Here is a 16,187-nt window from a genome sequence, read left to right as displayed (position 1 = left end):
AATTTAAATATCGCACAAACATACACTCTGGTTGTTTTCAGAATATGTGTGATTTTTGAGTGTTAATTCCCTGTCATCAAATTGTTCCACTTGTTTTGACACAGAGCCAAGAACGCACGAGTCCCTGGCAGTGCCGGATGAGGGTGAGGAAGATGAGAAAGGACTGAAACGCTGTACAGAAGATGAGGAGGAGGAAGAGGCAGATGGGGAAGAGGAACCCCAGTGGAACGGCCCAGGTCAGTCTCTATCTGTCCCTCTTTCAGGAGTGTTTTACTGATGCATGAGTCACTGGCTCCTCAGGAAGGGCCAGCCGTAGTCATACTGTCACCCTGGCAGCCATGAAACAATATAGGCCACGACTTTATCAAGATATGCGTTCAAACCAGAAATGATTCAGTCTGATCTGCCTGTAAATTTCAGAGAAAGTACTGTCATTCTCATACCACTTTGCGGGGGGGAACCTACTGTAAACTTTTCAATGCTTTGTCACTTTTTTTCTCAGTGATGCAGTGGTACACAACAACCCCGTGACATCAAACTTGTGGCACGTCTGAGAATTCAGATACACTTTCAAATCTGTATCCCATGGAGCCTCATTAAACAATGCTTTAACTCCAGGGTCAAATCACAAAGTTGTCATGTAAATACATGACTGTTAGCTCAGAAAAACTCCACATAATGTCTCAGAAATGTTCTAATAGTCTCTGTGAGAGTCGGGACTTGTCTCTCTCAGGCAGACGGCCCTGATTTGAAGTAATATAACTAGTGCATATGAATTCATAAGCATTTTTACCATTGATCATTTTATGTTCTTGGTTATTTGTGGTACAAAGGAGCTAACAACAGAAGAGAACATGCAGGTTAATCCGTCGCTTTAATGTAAAGGACAGAATTTAACTTAACTTGACATACATGTAAATATTAAGAATTTTGCTGTATTTATATGATAAATATTAAGTTATATAAAAATAATATTAATAACATAAATATAATATTATTTAACATTAATGTTATTTTTTATTATTTCATAATTGTCTATTATATAATATTCATAATGATTTATAATAGTTGTATAATATAGTTGTATATTAAATAAATAAAATAAATAAAGTTTACGAAGAGTGCAAAATGCAATTTTACATTTGATAAGCTATTAATAACTTAGCTAAAATGTTTGAATTCAAGGGCATATTTATTTAGTTTTTTATGATAAATAATTTTGGTCCTCTATTGGGTTGCCACTTCATGTTCAAACTGGGTCCCAAAGCAAAACCATTTGAGAACCACTGCCATTCCTGCTGGAAAAAATCCCATCTTAGACCAGCCTAAGCGGATATGCTGGTCTTAGCTGGTCTCTTGCTGGTTTTAAAGGCGTTTTGGCCCTCTTTCAGCTGGAGACCAGTAAAACGGATGAAGACCATCTTAGTTTAGGAGTTCCATCAATCACTCTGGTAAATACTCACAAGTATGAAAAAAGGTATTCATCAACCTCTAAGGTGTTTTTGTGTTGTTTTCTTGCCTTCAAACTGGTTGCATAAAATCGAAAACATCCTAAGAACATTTTACTGCACTGACTGTAAAAACAAATTAGTAGTCTTTAACATTGGCCTGGATAGCATAATAAGGCTTTTTCTATCATTTTTCTCCATCTTTTTCTCTCAGGACCACACAGCTGAGCAGTGCAGCTTATAGCGATAGTGGGGATCTAGTAGAGTATGACATGATTCAATATGCAAGGCATTTTCTTTATCTGGAATATTTAGAAATCGCCTAAATATGTGTGTCTCCCCGTGTGCATGTGTGTGTTTTAATTTTTCACGTCAAGGATGTGTTTATTATCGTCCTGTTCCAGCCTGTCCTTTTAACAGTAATTGGAGTGATATTAATTGCTGTGCGGTTGCCGCTTGATGACAGCGCTGGCGATGTGAGCGCGATAGGCTTCCCCCCCCCTCCCTTCGCAAACTAACTGCCAGGAGAATGAGGAAGAGAGGAAGAGGGGGGAGAAACAGCAAGAGAGAGAGAGAAATAAAGAAGGGGGAGCAGGAGAGAGATAGGCCTTCTATCAGTACTGGAGCAGGCGCTGCCTTTATCAGGAGCACGATTGGCAAAAGGGAAACTTTGACCGGTCTGAATTTTTCCCTTATCATCATGACACCCCCCCCCCCCCCCCTCACACACCACCCCACATCCCACCACTGGTCTCTCCATCCCCACTAACACCCCCCTGCAGAATGCAGACATGCACTTCTTTCCTTGTTTCTTGTTGTTTTGGCCCCTCCGCATCAGGAGTGGAGTCGCAGGGTGTTTATCCATGCGTTCATTTGGTGTATGTTGCCTCTTTTTCTCATAATCCTCTGGGAGCTGAATGTTCAGTTCTGTGGTAAATTTTTCTTTGCATTGTTGTCATTAGCAGAGTTCTGGCGTTAACGACCAGACTGACTTCATTTTGAGAGGACTGGGCCATTTCTGATGATGTCACATCCTGTTTTACTCTTTCTTGTGGGCGTTAGGGGATGGAATGGGTGCAGTGGCAGCCAAACCCATGATTTCTGCATATTTTTCAGTCATTATGTAGTGTTTTGTCATTCTGTACTGACAATTTCTCTTGTTTTCTATCTCTGTTTGACCTTTCATATATTGACCTAATGTTTCTTGAAAGTTCTCAGCTGGCAGTTTCTCATCCAATGTCATTCTTATCAGTTTGTATAAAGCTTTATTGTATACGCATACACAAAACTCATAGATAAAGAGATAGAGAGAACATAGGCCATAAATAAACAAGTATGCTTATTTATATATTCCTTATCAGTTTTGAAGCTGTAAAACTCACATCTTACCATGTATGATTTTACACTGGGTACAATTTACTTTGAAATCTGTCTAAAAATGAACAAAAAATCTAATGGATATGAGCCTTTTAGCGTATTATACATCCATTTAGAATTGTCACTCAAAAATATGGGTATTATTATTTTTTGGAAAATTCACCATATCATCAAAGGATAGCGCATATCGCATTTCGACACCTTCCACATTTGAATTTGCACGGGTGGTCTATCCGTCCTTTAAAGCATCCATACGTAACATCCGTGGAATATTCTTGCTTGTTATTTGTTAATTGCTTCTGTATCTTTATAGAATATTTTTCAGGGTGGGGTTCTGTTGAATGAATTGATAGGCAGTGGTGAGGCAGAAGTGTCAGGAATGGGTTGATATGGCAAAGCAGCTTTTTAATCTATAACGTGTCCTGCTGCATGATATGCAAAATAAATTATGAAGAAAAAAAATTATCTTCAAAATGACCTTGCTGGCTGGAGGGTTTGATATTTTCCTCTCTGCTTAAAATTCTTGATATGCAAATGGCCGTCACAGTAATCCCTTCTAGCTGGCGGACTGTTGCTCCTTCTTCCCCTTCTCCCCCTCTTTCTTTCTCTCTCTCTCTCTCTCTCCATCTCGCTTGCTCTTTTAGAGTTTCACAGGATGGAATAGGACCTTGACTAAACTAGCTCCGCATATAACGTTCCTGCTTGGCCAGCATTCCCTCCCCACCAGCATTCCTTATCCACACAAGTTATTCAAATTACTCCAATAAAGCATTATAATGGCAATGATAATAATGATTATTATTATTTACCTGGTGCGGTGGGATTTTATCATATTTAATTATAAGGGATCGGAGGGAGCAGCGTGTGCATATTATCAGTGGCATTTAAATGCTGATAAATTATTTGCGGGTGCTGGAACTGGCATTGATGAGAGGGCTGCAGGGATGCTGATAGGTGCGGAGGTGTTGGCCAGGTTTTACAGCGTCAGCAGAGAAGCAGGAAAATCTGCATAGACCTCCTGAAGAGTCCTGAGCGCTGGAAAATTAAAAACATATCAGCACAGCTCAGAAAGAGTGAGAGAGTGGAACTAAATTGAAATAGAAGTGTATTTGCGGATGTCAGTCCAATGTCATGAAATGTTTGTGCAAATACATACACATATTGGACGTGTTGCTGCAAATATTATTTATATATATATATATATATGAAGAGTTCAGATGCAAAAGCCTCTAAGTGCCATCTGAAATTTTCTTCTAGAATGATAATTTTTATCAAGCTTGTATATTTAAGTTCAGTAATTTCACTTAAATGGCATTGAAAATTACCTATTAATTGTCATTTAAGTGAAATTACTAAACTTAAATATACAAGCTTGATGAAAATGCCACTTAGAGGCTTTTGCATATAAATAAATATAAATTCTTACAAAATAGTGATTGTTTTTAAACAGGTTTCCCCGAATACACTCCCTGTCTTCCATTGGTTGGATAAAGATATAGCCTCGCCCCAAATCAGTGTTGCTGTATTAGGCCGTGTGTCGACCAAATTGTTTTCAGCTGGCTGTTTCCAACACTCTTCTGAAAACGCCTTGCTGTGGGATCTTGAGAGTGTTGCGAGTTTCTTTTCAGTTGAGACTCTATATGTGCTATATGATATGGAATATTCGCGGAACTGTTACTAGTATCTGATTTCGCAAATAGTTTGTTTCTGTCGAGACAATGTAACGTACTTGCTCTGGCACTAGTTTTGGATGAAGACGAGAAGTGCTTGTTGTTGTCGTTTGTTATCGTTGTACTAGCAGAATGTGACGGTTGGTCGGTGTGGTACTAGTCCCGCCCCTTATCCATTGTGATTGGACGACTGGGTAAAAAGTGACAGTTCTGAGAGCTTCGTTTTACCCAAAGTTGAACATTTACAACTCTCGGCGACCGGTAGAAAACCAGCTTGAAATAGATGCTCAGCGCCTTGTCACGCTGCTGGTGTTTTAAAAACGACCCCCTTACAATGAAAACAATTGAAAAAAATACGCTAACCTCTGGGAAAAAAGGTTCACACCAAGGACGATAACGATAAAGATATAGTTCTATAAAGCGTTCTCAATATTAAAGAATAGCAGACGATAACGATAACAGCACAGAGAAACAATATCGTTGGAATCACTTTCAAAATGATTTTATCCAGCTGATGAACGATAAAAACATTGACAGCCAATCAGAATCCATCCTGCTGTAACAAGCTCAAGCCTTTTAAAGTGACAGACAAGCACACGCTTAGAATAAACAAAACGATTGTCCGCTGGTGTGGATGCTAATATAGTTATCTATAGTTATTTTTATAGTTATCGTGTGACTGGACCTGAAGTCTGGGTATCCGTGTTTTGATAGTGCCACAGTGGTTATTTTTTTCACTGTAAAATACCCGCACATCAGCTTTAAATCAGATGAACCTAGAAGTAGAAAACTGAATATTACTGTTCAAACAAGTGAGTTGAATTTAATTGTTATACAGAGTAGCGTGTGGTAGTCCTTGTTAAACATATTTATATTGTTCTCAGGGAGACAAAAGCGCCTGGAGTCTGAGGTTTTATCAGACGTGTCTACAACACCCGACTGCAGGAGTGAAATTCACTGGCGAGTCATTCAATCTCATCCCTGGACCCATTGTTTCGCTGCTGAATGAGGAAGCTTAGATCAGAGCGCTGCAGTGTATGGATATAATATCCAATTGTGCTCAGCATTTCAAAGTTAATTCAAAAGATTCATTCACAAGTTTATTTTGATCTGCTGTCACTCTCAATGGAAGGGCATTGGTGGCACTGATGCTTTGCTAGACCTTTAATGATCTATATCCTGCTGTACAAAAAAGAATTTTTGTGTCTTTCTTGAATGTGTTTTGGGAGCGAAATTTAGTGGAAACCTGAAACCGCTTTGTTGGTATCTGTCCAGACAAATTCAGCTCAGACTAAACATGCTAATAATCTTGACATGCTGTCAGTTATGTGGTTAGTGTGGTTAAGCTGATTTGGGTTACACATACAAATGCAAAATAAATACTAATCATAAAAAGTCTCCAGTACATAAACTTTAAGCAGATCTGTAATTGTGTACTACTGACTATTAAGTTTTGTTTTGTTTTGATTCTTTAGAAAAATATGCAATAGGGAGAGAGTACTGTAAAATCTAACAAGTTTAATGGTGTAACAGGTTAATGGTAAAAAAGGAGCATGATAGCAGGTGTTTTAAGAGAGTGATAGTACATTGTACAGCAGCACCTGGTATTTTGCCAGTGTACCAAACTTTAATGTGTTTTTTTTTTCTCTTCATTCCTGTGTCGGCGAGAATGTATCGGCAGTGTAGATATATCAGAAAGACCGCCTGTGAGCTCGATGGTTTTCAGTTATTCTGATTATCTTGCCTTCTTTTGCAATCTTAAATTATTTCTTCCTGAGATCCGGCTGTGGTTGTGCTGCACTATGAGGGACTCGGGCGAAGCTGTTATCTGAGGCTGAGCAGAGCGGGACCAGCGTCAGACCGTTAACATCCATTCTCAATCGCTCTCACTTCCCCACGTTACCCTCTTATCCCAGCACAGCGTGTTCCCCAGATTCCTGACCTGACATGTTGGAGTTGTAAATTATCTGTATCAGTTTATATTGATTATATATTGGATATTTATCTGCATGCTCAGTTTTTGTTTTTACAATTAAATGTTTCTGTAAAATGTTGTAACATTTTACATTGCTGTCATCTCGCGCTCACTTTAAGTTTATCTTTAACAACACTAATAATTTAATAACATCTTAAAATCACATCATTATCGCGAATTATAATTATATGACGACTTTTAGCATTTCAAATAATTGACTTTATACTTTTATTTCGAATTTGCCTAAAAATAGCATTTTAGGTAATACTTTACAATAAGGTTCCATTTGTTAACAGTAGTTACCTACATCATTTAACATGAACTAACAATAAAAAATACTTCTGAAGCATTTATCCGTCTTAATTAATGCTAATTTTGACATATACTAAATTAATACATTGTTCAAGTCCAAAATTGTATCTGTTAAATTATTTAATGGGCCTGATCTATCACGAACTAACAGTGAACAGTGGTATTTTTAATAACTAACATTTACAAAGATTAATAAATATTGTAACAAATGTATTGTTCATTGTTAGTTAGTTAATGTTAATTGATACATTAATGTTTAAGTCATCATGAAATCAAAATTTACATTTGATTTATTCATGTTGTTCAGAAAAAAGCGTATTCCCTTGTAATCTTTAATCAAAATAACTTTCCTTCCCACTTGTAGCAGCATCTCTTCTCTTCTCTGATGACGTGTTTACTGGCGTGAAGGCGGGACAACCTGTCACTCACATGAGATCACAGCAATTTCTACATTCTTTCTTGTACGTGAAGCCGTTTCATTTGGATATACATCACAACAGAGAAGAAAAGACTTTTGCAACTTCCGTTTCATGTTGACTTTAACTAATGGGACCTTATTGTAAAGTGTTACCAGATTTTAATATCTACAATTTATTGGCTATTAGTCAGTACATGAAAATAATAATTGGCTTACGTGTATCAGCCTTAAAATTTAAAGGGATAATTCACCCAAAAAATGAAAATTCTGTCATTATTTACTCAACCTCAAGTTTCAAGAATTTCTTTCTTCTGCTGAACACAAAAGAAGATATTTTAAGAAACAGTTGATGCGCCCAATTGACTTCCATAGTATTTTTCCCCCCCATACTGTGGAAGTCAACAGGGTCCATCAACTATTTGGTTACCAACATTCTTCAAAACATCTTTTGTGTTCAGCAGAAGAAACAAACTCATAAAGGTTTGGAACAGAGTAAATGCATCCCTACTACTGGACTAACATGTCTTTAATTTGTTAAGAAACGTTTTCTTCCTCACTTTGGTCATGGCGAACCAAATTGACAAATTGAAAAAAACAAATTGATGCACGCTTTTTTTATTGTTGTTTTTTCAAGAATTCAAATATCTGATGGGCTATAATCAATTCAGTTAAAGCTTATTTCATAAATTAACAGTAACAAATGTGTCTTTAAAATTGGCAGTTTTTTTTTTTTTTTTTTTTTCACTGTTTGAATTTCATTTGTTGTATTATTGCTCTTGGCGCTCATCCCACACACCTGCAGAATGCTGGAACTCAATTGCGCACAGTAGACTGCGGGACAATCGTCCCACGCTTGTGGTTAAACGGAGCTCAACGGCAGCCTAATGCACGTCACATGAAAACTGTTTAGACTGTTTAGAACAACCGTCCGTGTGTGAGTAAGTGAGCATTTCCCTGTGTCGTGTGTCTCACACAATGATGATTGACTGTAGGAAGGGGCATTTATCTGTAATTAAAACATACTCTTCCCTTTCTGTCTGTCACTCTCTTACCCTGTTGATGATTGAGAGGTGTGGGCTTTAATCTAGAGGAACATTTCTCACTGCCGTCCCCTGCTGCTATCTCCCCAGCTGCTCCATGTGGCCCACGAACTGGCGGCTGCAGACGGGACACTGCCACGCCGATTACCAGCCCTATCAGATGCCTGCGCTTTCCTGCCGCTTCCTGTCTCTCTTTCACTGCCCCGCGTTTCAGTTTGTCCTTCCTCCCTCCTGCCCTATATCTTTCCTCCGCCAGGCCTTGCTTCTTCTATGTGCCACTTGCATCTGTCATTTGCATCATGTTTAAATATGTGAGAAATATTTTATAGCCGCTTGTGAAGAAACGGGCAGCAAAGGGCTGTTTTGCATTGATATTAGATTAATGGTTGGATAAAATCCAATTAGATTAAATATTTGTTTAGTTTAAAGTTTATTTCCTTCAGACTTTTAGTCATAGACAGTTTCCTATTTCAGTCTGTTTTTTTAAATAAATTAAGTCAAACATTTTTTTAAATTCCATTGTATGTGAATGTTACAACACACACAGTGTCCTCAAATAGTATTTAGACCGTTTAGCCATGCTTAAAAAAATATTATAATAAAGTATTAAGGCAAATGGCATTTTTGTAATGAAAGATAGCACAAGCACACCTTTGGCATTGGTTGCAATTAGTTAAAATGGCTTGAAAAATTTTCATCTAGCATCATTTGTTTGCAGATTCCACTTGTTTATTTGGATATTTTATTTAATGCAGTGATATTCATGCATTTTAAATGTTCACAATGTGTGTATGCACTCACTGAAGTCTGTTTTCAGTGTTTAAATTCTCTCACCTCTGTATTTCAGTGTTATTTCCCATACTTTTCTTTCAGAATCTAAATCCTTACGCCGCTATCATCAAAATGTCCTTTTTTTCCAGCCAGAAGGAGTTGCTAAAGTAGACATGAAATAATTATTGAATTAATTATCAAAGTCACATACCGTACAATTAATTTGATGGCTTTTCCCGGAGTCTTTTCCCCTGTCTATGCAGCGAGAATGTCAAGAAACATTTTCTAATTAATTTATGTGTGATTATCAGGACGAGTTTCTGGAAGGTCCTCACTTTCAATTTGTGAAAGGGTAACGGTGGTGGAAGACAAGGAAAAGCAGTTGAAAAGGCGCACACACACAAGATCAGGCCTGCAGTCATACAGAAGATTATAGAGCATCTATATGGTCTCTTAACCAGAAGAAATGTGTAAATTAATTAAAATAGCAGCGTTAAGGGTGAGAATTGAACACAAAACTATTCTCCTAAAGCAACGTATTACCTGTTTAAGCGTCAGTTTAAAAACCCCATGAAATCAAAATGATGTGAGTTAATAGAGATGTGTCTATTAGCTATGAAGCAAATCTAAATACTTTTCTAAGCTAAAATCCTTTTTAGCAGATAAATGCGCATTTAAAATGTACATTGTTCCACGTGAAGGAAAATGGACCACAAAAACTGATGGCTCATCTTGCACTACATAGATTTTTGTCCAATCTAAAGCTCTCCAAAAACTAATGTCTCTGTAGCAAATCATAGTTTATGACTGTGAAGTAACTAAACCCTAGTTTCTGACCCCTTAAAATACAATTTGTTCCACTTTAGCCTGCTTTAGGTAGGCTAAAGTTGAATTATCTAGCATGATTCATTGCACAACGGTTTGTTCTGCTGTCTCTTACAGTAGTTATCCTCTTGGTTCCTTGCATCTGGTTAAATTATCTTGGTCAAACATTAGATTTAAATATATTTCTCACTGTGCCCATCAGACCTGCATTTCCCTCATTTCTATTATAAACCCTTTCCAGCACTTGGAATGTAACATACTACTTAAAGTCTTTCTTTGTCTCTCCAGGCGTGTGTCTTCAAAGCCACATATTTGCAGCAGTGTGCAACGTTTTCTATTTGAGCGTAGTTCATCTTCCCTACCCCTTTGCATATTTGCTGTTTGGCATCAGCTCTTCTCCAGGCCTTGTGTTGGTCAGATAAAAGTTCAGAAGTACAGTTAAGAGAAATTAGTTGTGTAAACAGTAGTAAATGTCAATGATAAAGTTCTGTTGAAGCTCATCTGATGAGAGTGGCGAACGCAGGTGTCTTATCTCTACCCAGCAAAATAAGGGTAAAATGGAAATGATGCCGTGCTGAATATACGATGCCTATCCCAGAAATTTGTATCTTCTCAAACGAACTCTTTGACCGACGGACGCTTGGGTGAGTTATCAGGGACTGTGTGAGTGTGTGTGTGTGTATGTGTGTGTGTTGATCACTGCTGATGAACTACAGAATAGCCACTCCTCTACTAGTGTTACACTCATGTTCGCTGACAAACACGCTTACACACTCTATTTTCACTCTTTATGGGTTAGGAAAGTGTGGGATTTGTCATTCAGCAGAGGTTAAACCCCACCTATTAGCGTAGGGTCGGAGTGTGGCTCCGATAAAGATTTCCTGTTGTACTGTGTCAAAAAATCAATGGCTGTGGAGCGATCTGCTCATTTGATATCAACAATAGTCTTTTTAAAAATCAATTAGTCCTGATAGAGAAGCCCAAAGAGCTACGGAAACCCTGAATAGGGCCCGACTGGATAACTACATGCTCTTTTTAGCCAATAAAGAGGAGTCACTGGAGCTTTAAAAGATGAACTCACTCAGTGTTGCTGTTATGAGAATATGAGGTTGATTGTTTGTTTTTCAAGAACATGTCTGATAAGGTTAAAGCCAAAAGGAATATTAAGTATGAGCATACTTCATATATAATTCAGTATTTATTTATTGTCAGTATTTATTTACCTGTCAAATATCAAAATATATTGAGAGGAGAATTCACTAGGAATGAATAGTGTTGGTTAATCCCATGCATTGTTTTTAGGGATGCATTGATGTTTAAATCCTGGTGGATACCATCAATATTAAATAGGTGACAATAATTTCTCGTGTCATGTCTAATTACTGATAATTGGCTGAAATTAAAATTCTATACTGTTTTGTCTAAATAAATAAAAAAATAACTTAAATCAATCATTTTAAATGCTACTAAGGTAGCACAACATTATAATGTACACCTCGAAAAATGAATATTCATGTTCAGATTTTCTAAACATTTAAAAAAGGATTAATTTAGTAGTGATTTTTAAAGATTTAAGTGAGTATTAGATGACCTAAATGTAAAAACAGGGAAATGACACATGCACAATTAGACTAAATATATTGAATATTGTCCTTTACCAAAATGGTACTGATGTACTATGCATTCCTATAGGACTAACTATGCATTCCTATAGGACTAAATATGGACTAACCCAAACGTTGGGTTAAAAATGCAATTTAAAAATGGACAAACCCAGCCGTTGGGTTACATTTTTAAATTGCATTTTTAACCCAACGTTTCGGTTAGTCCATATTTGACCCAAAATTGGGTTCTAACAACCCAGCATTTTTTAGAGTGAGTTGTTTTAGCATAATGGTAGTAACAATGCCGCAGGTAATGATTGCAACATGGGTGGAAAATCTGGGATGTTTGCGTGATGGAATTCTGCAACTGTTTATTCATTTCCCCTCTATGTGTGTGTGTGTGTGTGTCTGGGTTTTATACATAATACTCCAAGAGGAAAAAGTTAAAGCCACAGCCCATCAGTAACCGTTTTCCACTGCATTCTGTTTTTGTCTCTTTTCTGGCAGTTTGAGCTTTTTTATAATCAGTATTGTTCTAAACATGACTCACCATAACCCTGACTGCCAGCTTCACTCAAAATATATGGGATCAACAACCCCGTCATGCAAATGATGTAAGAAGTAAAACACAAACAGGTTCATATAGAATAGTTTGTTTTAAGAAGGACATTTTGTTTCCTTAAAGGGTTAGTTCACCCAAAAATGTAAATTACTCACCCTCATGTCATTCCAGACCCGTGAGACTTTCATTCATCTTAGGAACACAAATGATCTTTTTGATGAAATCTGAGAGCTTTCTGTCCGTCCGTGGACAGCTACACAACAACCACTTTGACGCTTCAAAAAGTTCATAAAGAGATCGTCAAACTAATTGGCTTAGTCCAAATTTTCTGAAGAGACTCAGTCGCTTTATGATGAACAGATTTAATTTAGGCTTTTATTCACATATAAACATTGATCAGTGAACATAAACTTAAACTGGTTCTTGCGGAAGCTTAGACGGCTGCTTAACACGAGAATGAACCTCATTGGTTCTCGCACGTCAAGCAAACACGCTTGAGCTTCTGTTTATCATAACTGAGGTGTGAGATGATGAATGTTTTTATATGTGAGTAAAAGCCTACATTCAATCTGTTCATCATATAAAGCTATCATGTTATCATGTGAAAATTTGGACTTAACCGCTCAATTTATATGGATTTATGATTTCTTTATGAACTTTTTGAAGTAGCTTTCAACGGAGGGACAGAAAGCTCTCAGACTTCATAAAAAAGATCTTCATTTGTGTTCCGAAGATTTACGAAAGTCTTACAGGTTTGGTACGACATGAGGGGGAGTAATTAATGAGAGAATTTTTATTTTTGGGTGAACTATCCCTTTAAGCTAAGGTGAATCCCCTTTAAAAGGAAGCGTGTGGCTGTGATAACTGTGAGTACGACTAGTTGCTCAACTCCCACCATTGAGTGATTTGTGTCGCCTTCAGGGTGTTTACCACACTGCTGCTCGAGAACTGCTCTTTTGTGGGATGTTTCCCTCTTGTATGTGATGCAGCTGAATTCATCCTTTTTTTTATTTCTTTCCTTCGTTCTTTCTTTCTTTATGTCTGTGTTTTGTCTGATGGTGTTGTGTTAATGATGGGGTGATTTTCTTTTTTATATTGCACACTGGCCGCTTTGGTGTCTGCGGAGGCAGTCATATTGATAAGGCGCTGTGTGGACACTGCCAGTGTGTAGAGCTATTGATAAGAGCTGTGTGGACTCATCGCTATCGATAAGAGTGGCGTATATTTTTGGGAACCAGTCACGCAGAGCTATCGATAAGGTTGATGGGGGTTATTGTAGGGAAGTTGCTATGGCCTAACACAAGGGAAGCGTCACAATTGTGTCAGTGTATTGTGTGGGAAAATGGTAGGGTTTTAAAGATAAGACGACTTGGTCTAGACTCGAGAGAAGCCGTTTGGGTTGTTCTCGTAAATTGTAAATTGTCCAGCAGAGGCCCTGAGAACAATTAGCTTGATGGAAAGTTCAACACAAGTTAAAGTTAAAGTTACACAGAACTGTTTACTTAAAGTCACCATGAAATAAAAATGGGACAATTCATATTTTGGAATAATTAAGTATTTATTTACAAGAAGCCATTTTAAATGGCTTCTTGTACAAGAAAGAGTGTAGGGCGGGAGTTGACTTTGTCCATCGGGAATTGATTGGATGGATGAATTGTTGTGGTTTGCTATTGGTCAATCTCATGTGACTGACAGGTTGTCCCGCCCTCATGCCACGTCATCAGAGAAGAGAAGCGATGTCGCTGAAAGGGGGAGGGGAAGTTATTTGGATTAAAGATAAAGAGGGCACATTAATTTTTTGAAGACAATGATGTTTACGAATAAATCATTTACAATAAATACTGAATTATTCCAACAAAAAACTATATATATTTATTTAAATATTATTTTATGTATAGCATTTAATATTACCATGAATAATTTTCATGTATTGTTAAAACTTATAATACTTATTAATAATTATTATTATCAGTAGAAGTAATACCGGTATGTATTATTAATTAATTAATTAATTAATTAATTAATATATTTTATTGGATATATTTGTCTTAATTTTTACACTTTTGTTTTGTCTAAAACTTTGTATCGATTCTATTGAGAATCACTTTTGAGAGTAAAAGAAAGGGCAAAAACATCTGCTATTGAGAATTTTTGGTAAAACAGGCTCTTAAAATCTAATTTTTTTTGTTTGTTTATTTTGTCAACCTGGACCTTTTTCCGTTTGATTCACTAATTCAGACTGAGAATTTTGAGATTTTACTCTTGACAATCTACCTGTTGGCAGTCACCATCTGCTGAGCACAGATGGTGTAGGAATTGCTTATGTAGGAATTATGCCAGTGATATATTGGTAATAAGGTCTGCTGCAGTGATAAGATTGGGTCATGTGAGAGGTCAGGGTGGGTACTGATGCTGGGTTTAGATTAGAAGACATGCAGTAGATAGGAGTCATTGACTCTGTGCTGCGGATGTATGACACTGGACTTCAGACCGCTGATAGAGGCCCAGCCTCTCATTAATAATGAACCAAACCCACTACTGACTGATTTATAACTAATCATTTAATACTGCCTTTTAGACAAGGCTTTTTCCGGCATTGAAAATATTTTGACGGCACCTAAAATTAATCTTTGTCCCGTCAAAGATATATTTGATCATTTTAATGTGATGATACCTGCTGTTCTGCTGTACTGGTACCCTCTGAGAGCCGGCTGCTTTTAAACGGTCCCGTGAGTGTTTGCATAAGTGCTCTGTGAAGAGCGTCAAAGGTTTCGATTCACAACGTGTTTTTGCAGCATTGAGCGTTGTAGAAAATTACTTACAAACATATCTGTTGAGTGCGTGAACGCAATGGCAAATCAGATGTGTTAGTCAGAACACCGCTGAGTTTTTTGTTCAGGATGAGATCTGCACGCTCACAAATCTTTTCATTATAACCAACAAAGTATAAACATGTTGTCAAATGTTAGTACACAGAATAGACCGCTTCATTGATTATGACGAGAGTTTTCGCAAGAGTGCAGCTTTGTGTACTCACAGCTTCAGTGAGTGTAATGGCAGCAATCTTTGCTCACTTTCTGTATGATATATTTTCATGCTGCTAACTATATATAGCAAAGGATTGACAACTGTATTTAAATGTGTGATTGACACCGATTGACAGTGATAACATAGCGATGGATGGAACAAAACAGTCTGATACTATATGTCAAATGAGTGTAAATGGAAAATAATAGACTTTTATTAATGTTACTTTCATTTTATTATTTTTTTTTTTAAATCTGTCACTCAGTGACTTTTTACATCTAAATTTACAGATTTTTAAGTATAAAACAGTTCTAGGCATTTTGTTTTATGATCTGTCCTGACGGTGAACATATTTTATTTTATGAATAAACATATTGCAAATCTTACAAACTAGAAAACACGTGTGTACTGTGTGTGTGGATGACTGTGTTCGAGACCATTTTTGACTCAGGAAAAACCCTATTTTCTGGTAAGTCTCTTTCTCACTCGGTGACGTGTTTCTGTCCAGCATCCGTCCCATTCCACCTATGTACCCCTCTCTCTCGCTCCTGTTGCCCTCTCTCTCCCTCACGCCCTCCCCCGCTCCACGTCTTGGCTGTGGGAAAGCCATTTTATCAGCGTCTGTCTGTTGTTCTCTGGTGGGGATAGATACAGAGAAGATAGATGAGTGTTTTGACATGGAGAGTGTTAGACAAACACTCTTATCGGTCCCAGCACTTTAGCCCGACCCCCAAAAGCGAGGCTGTTGGGGGGGGGCTAAAGGGAGGGGGTAGTTAAACAGAGCTGTACTGGGATGAAGATGCTGGAATGGACTGTAGCACCACCACAGGTCGGCCTCTCCAGCGACTCTACTTTTAAAGTTACCAACTGTTGAGGGGACGTGTGCGGAAGAGCTTTTCTAATAAATGTATATTGTAAAACACAAATACTAGGTTGAGTGAACGGTTGGGTGTTGTGTCAGCTTTGTCATAGGCTATCTCTATTTGTGGAGCCTGTGTTTGTTCCTGTGTTAGGCCTGTGTTTGTGACTCACCAAAGCCTTGACTCCCATCACACTGCACTTATCTCTAATAGGAAGTACAGAAGTTGTCCCTGTTTTGGGCCAGTGTCACTGCTCAGTGAGCGCCAAACTCCCCCTAGTGGTACTAGACTTGGTAGT

The 16,187-nt window shown here is 37.6% G+C and overlaps 1 protein-coding gene across 1 annotated transcript in view; it reads left to right on the top strand.

The window, feature by feature from the left end:
* The window catches only part of zfpm1 (zinc finger protein, FOG family member 1), an 81,426-nt gene that overhangs the window by 43,978 nt on the left and 21,261 nt on the right, over positions 1-16,187 (top strand). The window contains exon 3 of the mRNA XM_079874761.1: positions 105-236. Coding sequence (XP_079730887.1) covers positions 105-236 — 132 coding nt within the window. The remainder of the gene's footprint in view (positions 1-104; positions 237-16,187) is intronic.

The sequence above is a fragment of the Squalius cephalus genome (assembly GCF_949319135.1).
Source record: "Squalius cephalus genome assembly, chromosome: 6".
NCBI classification, from domain to species: domain Eukaryota; kingdom Metazoa; phylum Chordata; class Actinopteri; order Cypriniformes; family Leuciscidae; genus Squalius; species Squalius cephalus.
Note: the sequence above shows the minus strand (reverse complement) of the source record. Positions and strands in the feature narration are given on the sequence as shown.